Source organism: Phoenix dactylifera, chromosome 11, assembly GCF_051530095.1.
Source record: "Phoenix dactylifera cultivar Ajwa chromosome 11, Ajwa_hap1_PhDact_Kaust_v1.1, whole genome shotgun sequence".
In the NCBI taxonomy this organism is placed as follows: domain Eukaryota; kingdom Viridiplantae; phylum Streptophyta; class Magnoliopsida; order Arecales; family Arecaceae; genus Phoenix; species Phoenix dactylifera.
Window position 1 is genome coordinate 17812520 of NC_143200.1, and position 12507 is coordinate 17825026.

Sequence of the window (12507 nt, forward strand, 5' to 3'; positions counted from 1 at the left end):
GATGAGACATGGTAGTCTCTTTCTCTAGCACTATATATGATGTGGCTACTGATCTAACCATGCTCTTAGCTATCGTTCCCCATTCGCAAGTTGGCTCGATCATCCCCATTCCTCTTGGTTCCTTGGAGTCACAACCACCACTGCCACTGGAGAAGAAAGTGTAAGCTTATTGCATAGCTCCGTGAAAACACGGAGCTCCATTCTGAAGTTCTAGTTACAAGTGAAACATGGTTAGTCCTATCTTTCCCTCAAAGAAATATTAACAGCTTGGTCTCGGTTTAATAACAAACCAAGTTCAAGCCTCATGTTCAAGCTCAGCTTATAAATTAGCCTTGGGATGAACAGTCCTGAGAATACAGGAACAAGGCGAAGCTTGAGTTTGGCTCAATGACAGCTTGTTTAGGCTCATTTCAATTAAATCAGGATTCGGAGTCAAGCTCAGCCATCAGCTCAATTTGGCTTAAGTTTGGACACTCCTTTGAAATAACAATCTAAAAGCCTAAACACCCAAGACTTGAACCCAGAGAAGGGGTGTGACCATTAAGGCATCACCCACTTGACTTATCTGCAACCTGTTATTTAATGTTATCTCATATTCAATTCTGACAAGGGGCTAAACTTCAAAATATCTTTCCTAAATAGAGATTCATAAGGAAGTCTTATGCAACACCATTTTTTCTTTAATTTTGTACCCCTCTGGTTCCTTCTTGTCTCTGAGGAGATGGATGGGAAGGTGATTCAAGGAGGATATAAACGAGGATGCTAAAGCACAAAACCCACTCCCTAAAAGAATCCATATAAGATCATGATCTTAAGAAAAAGCAACAATATCTAACAGTACATTTCAAATGCAATCACAAAAAAGAGGTATTTGGGTGCTATTGCTATCCTACGATCCAGCACTTCTGCTATCTTGAGTGCAATGTCATAAATTCAATCAATCACATTCATTCGTTCCTCCGTATAAGTTACATGCATTCACACCCATCTTTTCTAGCCCCTTCCTTAAACCCCATCCTTAGAATGGCTTTATTGCTTATAAGGTGGTGATTATAGAATCGGCAGTTATGGTGATGTCTGGTCCGCATGGGACTTGAACATGCTGCTTTTGTGTTTTGGTGGTTTAGGTGCTCGTAATCTCCGTCGCGCCACAATCTTTTTTTCTATTGACCATTCAAAGTGTCAGAGATGGAATCTTAGCGGCAGAAGTCTTGAGTGTCGCTCATTGTTCAGCTTCCATCATTGCAATTTCAGTAATCTCCTTTGACAACTAGCTAATATTACTACCAACTGTACAATTTTCCTCCAAGATCATGTTCTTTCTTTTCTACTCTCCTTGCTCAACCAACAGATGCACCATTTCCCAGCAATAATATGCTAAAAAAAAACTCCTCACCGCACCTATCTAGCCACAGTCACAGAAAAGCAGGACCAAATTTATAGGATGAAATTCATCCCAAAGGTTTTCTTTAAAAAGAAAAAGTGAAAAAAATAAAATTATTGTATTGAAAGAGGGAAAGATCATGAAAGAAGGCATGCTTGTTTAAAGAACCCAAACCTTATTCAGAAAAGGGAGATCATGAGAAAACCTGTCCCTTCCTCAGTCATGTCATTTATAGCTCTACAAGAGTGCCTCTAGTCTTCCAGTTCTGCCATACAATGGGGCAATAGGTGGTTTGGAAACGGATTGGGTAGGCAAATGCCTGTAGTGAAAATATGGAATGGTTGCAGAGGGGGATAGACTATTCCTCAAAGGCCCAAAACTTTTTTTTTTTTTTGATTTGAAGCAGGACCTCTTGAAGGGCAAGCCCTGAAGGGTGAGATGACAACCAACTTTTGCTAACAGTTAATCTATTGACAGCCAAATGAATAGGCCTAAGTTAGTATTAATACTAAAGAGATCAAAAGTTTCCAAGGGAACCTGTAAGACTTCGCTAGGTCATTAACCACTATGAGGATAGATTAACCCTCTTCTGAAAAGAGATTTGTGGCAAAATTTGTACCCAAAACCCGAACCCACTATGTTACACGCTACAATTAAAAATATGACCAGTTCTAAGAGTCCCCTTAAGACTTAGTTGCTGGAATCTGGAGTGGGTGAATGCAGTAAAGCGGGTAATTTAGAAACACATTTGCACTTGGGAAGTAGGTGCAATGAAAGTGGATACTTTAGAAACAGTTTTTCAGTTAGGAAGTGAGCATGAGTCCTAAATACCAAGAAGATTTTAAAACAGGTTCATTATTCTCGGTGGAAGAGTCCAGCTACTAAGTGATTGCCTTTGACAAAGGGTGGCAACCTAGAGTGTTCAAAATCCAGTTTGGAAATTACTGCCATGCAAAATAACCAAGAATTTAACTGTTTTGTCACTAGGTTGTTAAAAGAAACAGCACCAAAGGAGAGAATTTGAATTTTATCAAATACTTATATAATTAATAATCTTGAAAAGTAATAAACTTACAAAATAACCCGGTAAAAACCTAGGCTACAGTCAGTAGTTGCATCCTTCCTCCACATATGTGGAGATTCTAGTTAGACTATAGCGTTGTTTCAAGTATTTGACCTAAATGCTTGAGGGAAGAGAAAAAGGATAATTTATGCCTGTTCTTGTTCTCTAATAATTTACACTCACTATGAAGTTATTATGCTTGTTCTTTGATCACTTACAAACTTTCCACCTGAAAATTGAAAATGAAAATCCAATCACTTGCAGGATAAAATCACATAGGGCTCTGGCAGACCCTCACTGAACACATAAACCCAGCTCATCTGTCCTATTGAAATATTTAATTATATATCTTCTGGGAGAAATAATGATGAATCATTCATCAAAAAAGAATCTTCTACAACATTTGCATATAATTAATTAGAATGGGATGAATCTCCACCTCCACTGGTAATATTGCTCTTTCATGAATTTCACCCAAGCAAGAAAAGGGGGAGAGTGATCTGGGTTTTGGACTAAAAGGTAAATAAACAACTCTCATCATAATTATATTCTCCTAAAAGCTTGGGAAACCCGTGTCCACCTTTCATGAAGATTATTCAATTTCTGGTTTTTGTTACTGAAGTTTTCTTTTTAATGTGCTTGTCATGAACTTTTTAGATTCCAAACAACAATTTACTAGGAATTCTATATTCTAAGAATTGATAACCTCTATAAAACTACAGCCAGTAACGAGCTTTATGTTCAACTCTCTCGATTTATTTATGAATTCTGATTAACTTTATGAATTACCTTTTGATTTGTCAGTCTACAAGTTGCAAAAACACAAACCAATGTACAACATCATAGTATACCTATACCTATTAAGCCCCCAGGTAAATGGCTCTATATGCCACCAATCCACTGCACAACTACATGACCTTGGCCTGTCACAAGAGAACAAATTTTCTGCATTAAATGCTACAGTCCAGCATGGCCAACCAAATTCAGAGTTCGAAAAGCCAGCTTCACCAGAGTTGCCATCTGGCCCTGTTATGCTTCTCGACATCCAAAGGCTCCAACACCAAAACATCTGATTTCAAAGACAGATAAGCTTCAGCCTATCAGTATCCTTTCTACTATGTTGGAGGGGCGCTTTGTCAAAACAACAATGTGGGGCATGATAGATCATTACATGATTTTCATGAAGTTGCCGAAAAACTGAGGCTTCTACAGGAGACACCTATTCAAATTTCAACACCTACTCATTAACTATGGCAAAAGGATACAGTCACAACTTCATTTAAGAAAGATGGCGAGTTTCATCTCATGAGAACTGGTTTCCATGGGTAATACATGAAGGCATTTCAAGTGTGTGAATGATTATTCAGGGCATAATCAACATTATGCAACAGTAGACAACCACAATGCAAAATCAGAATCAAGTGTATTGGCACTTGGAACAGGATCATGATGCATTCAATTATAAAGGTGATTATAAGTAAAGACCTTGATTTGTGGCACTCACTATCATTAAAAAATCATAATTATAATGATGATTAAATGGGTAGTTACCAGTGAAGTTATCAATAACTAAATTCTGGCATGTCAGTTCTTGACAACTTGCTCGTCTTAGTTAATTTAGGATTAAAGAAAGAGACCTAAGTTCATCCTAACAATTAGAACACTCATTAGAGATGTAGAAATCTAAGTCACAGAAAATTAACAAGATGATATAATGATTATTAATTGATTGCCTCATATTCCAACTAGCAGATTAAGAATTAAACTAAGGAAACTTGCAGTCAAAAGAGCAAGCCTAATTCAACTCCAACCCTTGCAAAAGAACCTTGGTTTTTAACTAGTCAAAATTCTTAATCTGACAAGTCAAACTTCACTTGTAAGGTTACTAATTTGGCTCTAATCCTGAATTCTTGTGATATATTGGGAGGCATGCTGTTACTTTTGTATTTTTTATTTGAAATAGTAAAACTTAAGAATCACATTCCTAGTTGCACCACCCTAGGACAGTCTAGTAGACCATCATGTCTATCAACTACACTTGGATTATTAACCATATCATTTTGCAAGATCAGAAAGAACAGATTTCTGACAGTCTATGCATCTGCGCTTTGAAACTTACTATACAATGATTCACTCCCAGTAGTCATGGACCATAATAGTTGTCAGCTCTCCATCCGATAACCATCTCCTAGGCAACCAGGAACCTAAAAATTTTAGAATTGTGGACAGGAGAGAAAAAGATATAGAGAAAGAATCATGAGGACAGGGTCTGAGGATCTCATCCTAAAACTTAAAAGGAACAGAAACCGTGTAAAGAGATGAAACACAAGAAGGATAGAAAGTAAGGTTAATCCACATGTCGAGTGAGAATGGAAAACAGAACTGGAGATGGCTAAGGCCCTTGAGAATCATAGAGAAGGCAGAACTCTTGGGATGAGGCCTCCTCACCTTGTGGTTGTGAATTGGCTAAGAAGCATCTTCACCAAGTAGTTTTAAGGGTAAGAAAAATGTTTCCATGTTGACTCATTATACATAATGATGAAAGGGAAAAAGATAGATTTCTGGAAAGAGTTTAAGCAGTTAAAAGGACTTTAAGTCAGGACCTTGTGGATTAAGAGGGGAATCAGATATAACTTAACCATGGATTAAAGCAAAGAGAATGACCCTAAAATAAGAGCAAAGGATTTTCTATATTTATAAATTAAATGGATTGACTGGTTTTTCTTCTATATAAACAAAGTTCACTTGGATATGTTAAGGATATATCCTAATATGCATAGTTATAAAAACCAGACTGGACTGGCCGGGTGAACTGAAAAATTGGCAAACTGAATCCTTGACCAGTCCAGTTTTCACATAGAACTGGAAATATAGTTGAACCAGCTGAAAACTACTGACCTAACCAGTTTTCAGGAAAAACCAATGACCCGGGTGAACCGGCTAGCATAAAAAATAGTGGTCGCGTAGGATTCAAACCCTTGACCAGGATTTTGGTTAGGAACCTATCAACCACCAAGACAACAATTAATTTCTAATAACTTACTAGTGCTAAAAATTATATCTACATTATTCAAAAGCTGTTATTTGATAAATATCTTAATAATCAATTCTTTCAATAACAAAAAGAAAATAATCATTCCTTTTCTCTTTGGTGCAAAATTAAACAAAAAATATATATATACTTCATTTTGTGCATTTGGATACTTTGAAAACTTTACCATTTAAAAAGTAAACCAATCATTTTTATATAGTTTCCTACATTCCATACAAGACTATTTACATTTGTTAACAAAATTGATAAATCATGATTTTTCTATTTATGCTGCAATTAAAGAGTAGAATGTAGATAAATGTGTTTTAAATATTAGTATTTTAAAAAATATATAAATAGTTGTACATGTTTTTATATTTTATCGATTTTTAATATTTTTTATTTTTTTTATATTTTAAACTATAGCCTGGTCTTATTGATTGACTTGGTGGTTGGACCAATGACATGATAACCAGGCCCCTTGGCCAAGTCGGTCACCATCCAATTTTTATAACCATGCTCACATGATGAGGATTGACATGTTCTCCCATTTATGATTAAAATTCCTTCTAGAACTCAATATCAAACTTCCACACTTGAGCAAACAAGCTGGCAGATCAAAAGCCAACACCACACAGAGAGGGCATGGTGGCAAAAACTAGGGCAATAAAGCAATGACAGGTAGAAAGAGAAAGTAGAACAAAATTTGAAAATATTTTTGTAAATTTGTGATTGCTTGGGACTAATCGTATTGATCTTACAGTGGGAGTTACAGTAGTAACACACAAAGAAAGAAATAAAAGAACAATGATGAAATTAGAAGATGGTACATGGATCTAAGTGAAGGAGATGGGATGAAAACCAAGGTCTAGCATAATAAACAAAGAAAGCAGGAAAGTTCATTTCTGTACAGATGATGGCAAACAAGAGGGGGGTTGTAGGATACATTGTATTTCATGCAAAGGTGAGAATGTGACTTACACAAAAAAGATTATGCTGATCTCTTCTAAGACAACATGATGTCTCAAGAAAGATCTTCTAGCAAGACTAAAAATAAACTTGACCACCACATATTTTTCATTTCTCCTAAAGGAGGCTTCATATATGATAAGAAGGGACTCATTTGATAGATCTAGAAAACTTTTAAGATAATGAAGATCATCATGAAGCTTGAGAAAGGCTCATGAAACACATCGGCTGAAGGAATGGAAAAAAGGAAGCAGAACTAGATCAACTATGTTAAACACTTCTCGAGGACAGAAATCCTCAGTTCATTGCTTGGACCTACTCAGCTCTAAATATGCAATTAATTGATCAAGCACAGATATTAGGTCCATATCTAAGCTAAGAAGATGAAACTGGATACACACAACTCCTCATTAAATGGCTCTCACTTGCTGATTTGAAGATCTCAGCAATCTTATTATTATTGATAAGGTCGCAATTTAGAATTGTTTACAATTTTAACTTACTGGAGTTTCAGATTTAAATAAATGCATTTTTCTTAAGCCAAATTATACTAAAGGAGTCTTAGGACTAGTTTAAGTAATAGCAAAGGCCTTTCATCACTAAGGAAACATTATTCAGTTATCTATCTCTTTAATTAGGGGTTAACACAGACTGTCATTAGTGAAGAGCATTTGAGTTGTTTTGGTTGAAAGGAAAAGGAAGAAGTCAACTTTGGTAGTTCCTCCACCCTTCAAAATTTTCCTCTAATATGGTATCTTTCTATTCTATTTTTATTTTCCTTGATGTTTACCTTTGTTGATCCATACCTAAATATATTCTAGTTAATTTGTAACCTCATTTTTCCTCAAAAGAATGGGTAACATTATTTATAATTTATTCATCCCCTTAGAATTGTAGAAATAGAGAATTCATTTCAAACCCCAGAGGCCCTCACAGCCCTTTCCTGAACTTTTCTTTCCATTCAAATGTCAAAAATCCGTGCACATTGTTGAAAAATGTGCATAACAAAATAGAGCTTGACCTTTAACTCTTGAATCCTTAGAATCCCTTCCTTGTAGCTTCTTAACCCTATATAATATATTCTACCACCATAACCTAATCAGAGAAACCTTGGAAAGCTATAAGTCTTCTTTACTTTCCCAAAACCATCAGATTTTGTGAATCTATCCATTTTCTTTGCAGGACAGCAAGCCACCAGAATCATTAAACTCCAAATAATTCCCTAGCCTCTTGACCTTGATTTGACGTACACTAGCTAGCATGGCTTTTTCATGCTAGTAGTATATGCCTTCTAGGCCTAGACTGATTAAGGGCCACAATGCTCTTGTGCATCCTAAGTATTGCATAAGCTGGTTTGATACCAGCACATATTAGACCAAGTTGATTAAATATTTTTAGCATGAGCTAGTACCAACCAACACCGAGTCAAAAAGATTATACAATAAGGTTTTAAATCCCATTCCTGAGTCTAGGACCTGTGTTAGGATGGTTTGGCTTCATAGTGAATCACCAGGGTGTTACCTTTTTCTTTCCTTTCTATATTGTTTGTTATTTTTAGTGAACGTCTCGAAGGATCTTATAGTTTATTTGTCAAATTATAGGATTAGGATAGTTATTTTGAGCCCGTGTTGGCTTAATACCACCAATATTAATGTCAACACCAATGCTTTGAGAAAAAAATGAAAAGAAGGGCCCTGAGCTCTCTCTCTCTCTCTCTCTCTCTCTCTCCCCCCTTCTCTCCTCTTCCTTTCTAGTGCAACAAAGCCTTTGGCTCCTTTTTGTTTGCTAGGGCCAAGTTCTGTTCGAATTGTTACCAACTAAATTAGCCACCAACCTAGTTGGTCAAATGATGATGTGCCAGTCCATATGGACCCAAGGTCCCATAGCTATCCCAAGGCCTCAGCTCTCACCAGTCCAATCCAGGATGACCCAGACGAACTAGGTCCTGATTCCATGTTCTAAAGTTCTATTTCCTCCCACGGTTTCACCATCTTAGCTTTGTAGAGGAACAAACTCAATCCAAAGATAGTGCTAAAAGTGATATTGACGAAATCATGTCAAGTCAACACCAAATTCTCCTCCCCCTCCAAAAAAAAAAAAAAAAAATCTAGCCAAATAACTTTCAACATTATTTCCCTTTTCCTTCTAAAAAACAAATAGATTCCTTTTTTTTCTGTGAACTCTGGTTAAATGCAAGTTTTATTCTACGATTCTAGTTGATTTACACCTGATAGTGCACAAGCATGAATATGTGCTCAAAATAGGTTGTTTTGGTAAGAAATGTGTTCCACTGAAAATCCCTCTAAAAAACATTATAATCCAATATTAAAACTGTTGAAAAATGAGAGATGCTTAGGTTGACTTCCATATATACTATGGAATATGTAGATCTACAAGTCTAAAGTCTAAAAATAATTAGTTTTGGCATAAAATTAAATTTTTAAAAATTATAATTTCTGAGGAAAACTATTTAACATTATGTAAAATGTAAGCATTTATCAAATTATCCCTTACCTCAAGTGACCTTGCATTACATCCATATTTTGCGATCCTTCCTCAAGTCAACATTAAGTACATGTTTTTGGATCCTTACCTCGAGCATTTTTGCATTATATCAAGAAAAGAAAGTGGTCTTTGACAAAGAATCAAGGGGTTCGAGGAAGGTAGCCAGGAAGTATTATCAACTTACCATCATAAGTATGTGAAGACAAGAGATAGCAGGGAATAGGAGAAAATGAACTCAAGAAGACAAGTATGATTTACCAAGAAGGAGGGTCAACAAATTTTGAGGAAAAAATGAATGTCACAGAAATTGGTGGCTAGGTGCCATAGCCAAAGTGTTAGTTACTGCAATTAGCTCTGCATTTAGGGAAGGTCTATGGATTTGTGCTTGAATTTGGATTCTAAATATAAATGGAAAAGCAAGTGTCGTTTTGAGACTTTAAATTATCTTAGTGACGCTTTCAATGTTTGATAGTTCCTTTGATCCTAACATGAGGGGAAGCACTGGCTCAGAAGAACATCAAATTAAACCAGAGGCATGGTGTGGAACCTGATGTTTAGGGCTGAAATCAGATCGGATGCTAGCATATCTATATTCATATTTGTTTTGTTTGACGAATACAAATACGGATACAGATGTTGGTCGGATGCAAAAATTCATATCCATATTTGTTTTAAATGGATACCATTACAAATCTGATACTGAAAGTATAAATATAAATACGGATATAAATCGAAAAATTAAACTTTTTGAACACAAAATCAAAAATATTACTAAGTGGATAATAAATCAAATAATAGCATGTTAATATGATCATTTATTTTTATTAAAAGTTCACGAGTGCTATATAATTTAAATAGAGTTACACATGGAATCGAATATTCGGATACGGATCGAACAGTTATCTATCCGTATCCATATTTATTTTTCTTTGATGGATATGGATACGGAGACGGATATTAGTCGAATGCTCAAATTTCTACCCATATTTAGATAGTTTTGAATACAAACACGGATTTGGACGGATATTAGCCGATCCACTTTCATCCCTACTAATGTTCGAATGTCACTGTCATCCCCAAAAAAATAAGGAGTGCCACCAATGCTAGACATTGAGAATTAGATGATCACTTGTAATCGTATTATATACCACATAAAGATGTTCTATAGGTGTGAATAATACTCTGATCCTGTATTTTCTCTCAAAAGGGAACTATTATCTTTTCCATGATATTATCTGCATTTAAGAATATGCAAAGCATTACTCCTCTGAACTACATCTTGTATCAAAAATATGCAATTCCTTCAAAGCTAATTCCTTCAGGATCTAACAGTTATAAAGAGAAATCTTGATTTAATCTAACGAGCAAGGCACAGCTCTTTTATTAATAAAATCAACAAGAATATAGCATTACAAATCCATCCAGGATCATGTATGTAGATAAGATAACAATTTGATCTCAATTTAGTCCTCTCCCCAAAAGCATACTGATATGAGAACAACAACAACAATGTAATCGAAACCATCAGGTAGAACACAAACGGAAGAAGAGAGAAAAGATACCACCAGAAGATCAGAACATCACAGCTGTTGCTGCATCGCTACGTGCTCCACATACCACTTGTAGGTATCGACGAGCCCATCCTTGAGTGAGATCTTCGCCTGCCACCCCATCCCCGCCAGCTTCGAGCTGTCCATGAGCTTCCTCGGGGTCCCATCCGGCTTCGTCGCATCCCAGACCAGCTCCCCTTGGAAACCTACCACCTCCTTGACCATCTCCGCCAGCTCCTTGATGCTCACCTCCTTCCCGCTGCCCACATTCACGTGCTCCAGCCCCGAGTACCGGTCCATCAAGAAGACAACTGCATCGGCAAGATCGTCGACGTGGAGGAACTCCCTGAGCGGAGAGCCGGTGCCCCAGACGACGACCTCCTTGGCGCCGGAGACCTTGGCCTGGTGGAAGCGGCGGATGAGGGCGGGGAGTACGTGGGAGTTCTCCGGGTGGAAGTTGTCGAAGGGGCCATAGAGGTTAGTCGGCATGGCGGAGATGGCATCGAGGCCGTGCTGGAGGCGGTAGGCCTGGCACATCTTGATGCCGGCGATCTTGGCAATGGCATACCACTCGTTGGTGGGCTCGAGGGGGCCGGAGAGGAGGGCGGACTCAGGGATGGGCTGGGGGGCGAGCTTGGGGTAGATGCAGGAGGAGCCGAGGAAGAGGAGCTTGCGGACGGAGCCACAGCGGAGGGCGGCGTCGATGACGTTGGTCTGGATCTGGAGGTTGACGCCGATGAAGTCCGCGGGGAAGGTGGAGTTGGCGTGGATGCCGCCGACCTTGGCGGCGGCGACGATCACGTAGCGGGGCTGCTCCGCGGCGAAGAAGGACTCGACGGCGGACTGGCGGGTGAGGTCCAGCTCCGCGTGGGTGCGGAGGAGGAGGCTGGTGAATCCGAGGGAGACCAGCTTCCGGTGGACGGCGGAGCCGACGAGGCCGCGGTGGCCGGCGACGAACACCTTGGCAGATTTGTCCGAGAGGAAGGAGCCCACGGTGGTGGGGGTCTCTGAGAAGATTAGAGATTGGATGAGGGTTAGAGCTAAAGGGCGAAATAATGGAAATCAAGAAATAAACTGAGATGAGAGATAAAAAATTAACAGAGAGAGAAGTTTACCTGAGTCGAGGCCACCCATTTTTCCCCTTTTCGTTCACTCTTCGAAGGCCTCTCGTTATGGGAGGGAGGGGAGTTTCGGAGAGGCCGCCGTAGAGCAACGGGATGGATTAGAGGAGAAGAATTTATTAGGAGAGGAAGAGGTCCGGGTCCGCCTCACCGTTTACCGCATAACTACACAAAGTGGCATGATGGCACATGATGCGAGGAAGTTGTTTATTAGTATTTTTTTTTTTTTCCGCTTCTGAGGTTGAGATGGAAGAGTGGAATACACGGTTGACAACATGGTTCACAAATTCGCATGATATTTGGCCCCCCTTTTTTTTATATAAGTTGTAGGGTTTCCGGGATGGAAACGATGGGGGGGTTAGATGAAATCAAATGGGAGTCTTAATAACAAAGTGTATGACCTTTTATTTCCTTTTGCCGACCTTAGCTCATTGGTAAATGGAGCAGAGGAGCCAGCCGATTGGGCAGTGCGTTGGGTGGGTGGGTCGTGGCATTTAGAGTGAGTGGATTTGCAACTCCCCTTCTCTGCTTCTGGGTTTGACCAGACCTAATTAGTTTGGCTTTTCTTTCCTCCGTCTTCCTTGTGAGCCGGTTCAAATGCACTTTCTAATTTCGAGACATCTGCATTCCTTCCCAGATCATTCTATTTCCTTAACAAAAAAAAAATATAAAAATATAAAAACCTATACATGCATATATTTAGTCTTTTACTAATTATTTATTAAATAAATTTTGGATAGATCAAGCAACCCAAATAATACTTTCTAGCTAGCTATTTTGGATGAGATCCTAAGTTGTTAATTGTTACAAATAGTATCAGAGCAGATCCGACCAATAATTTATATGAACTAGAAAACATTTCAACACGAATTCATTGGGATTGA

The 12507-nt window shown here is 38.3% G+C and overlaps 1 protein-coding gene across 1 annotated transcript; it reads right to left on the bottom strand.

Moving 5' to 3' along the window:
- Positions 1-10303: 10303 nt before the first annotated feature.
- On the bottom strand, positions 10304-11866 carry LOC103707252 (putative GDP-L-fucose synthase 1). The gene is made up of 2 exons (XM_008791669.4): positions 11618-11866; positions 10304-11509 (listed from the first exon to the last, which is right to left on the bottom strand). The coding sequence occupies exons 1-2, from the start codon at positions 11634-11636 to the stop codon at positions 10533-10535; spliced, it is 996 nt and encodes a 331-aa protein (XP_008789891.1). The 5' UTR covers positions 11637-11866; the 3' UTR covers positions 10304-10532.
- Between the last annotated feature and the right edge of the window lie 641 nt (positions 11867-12507).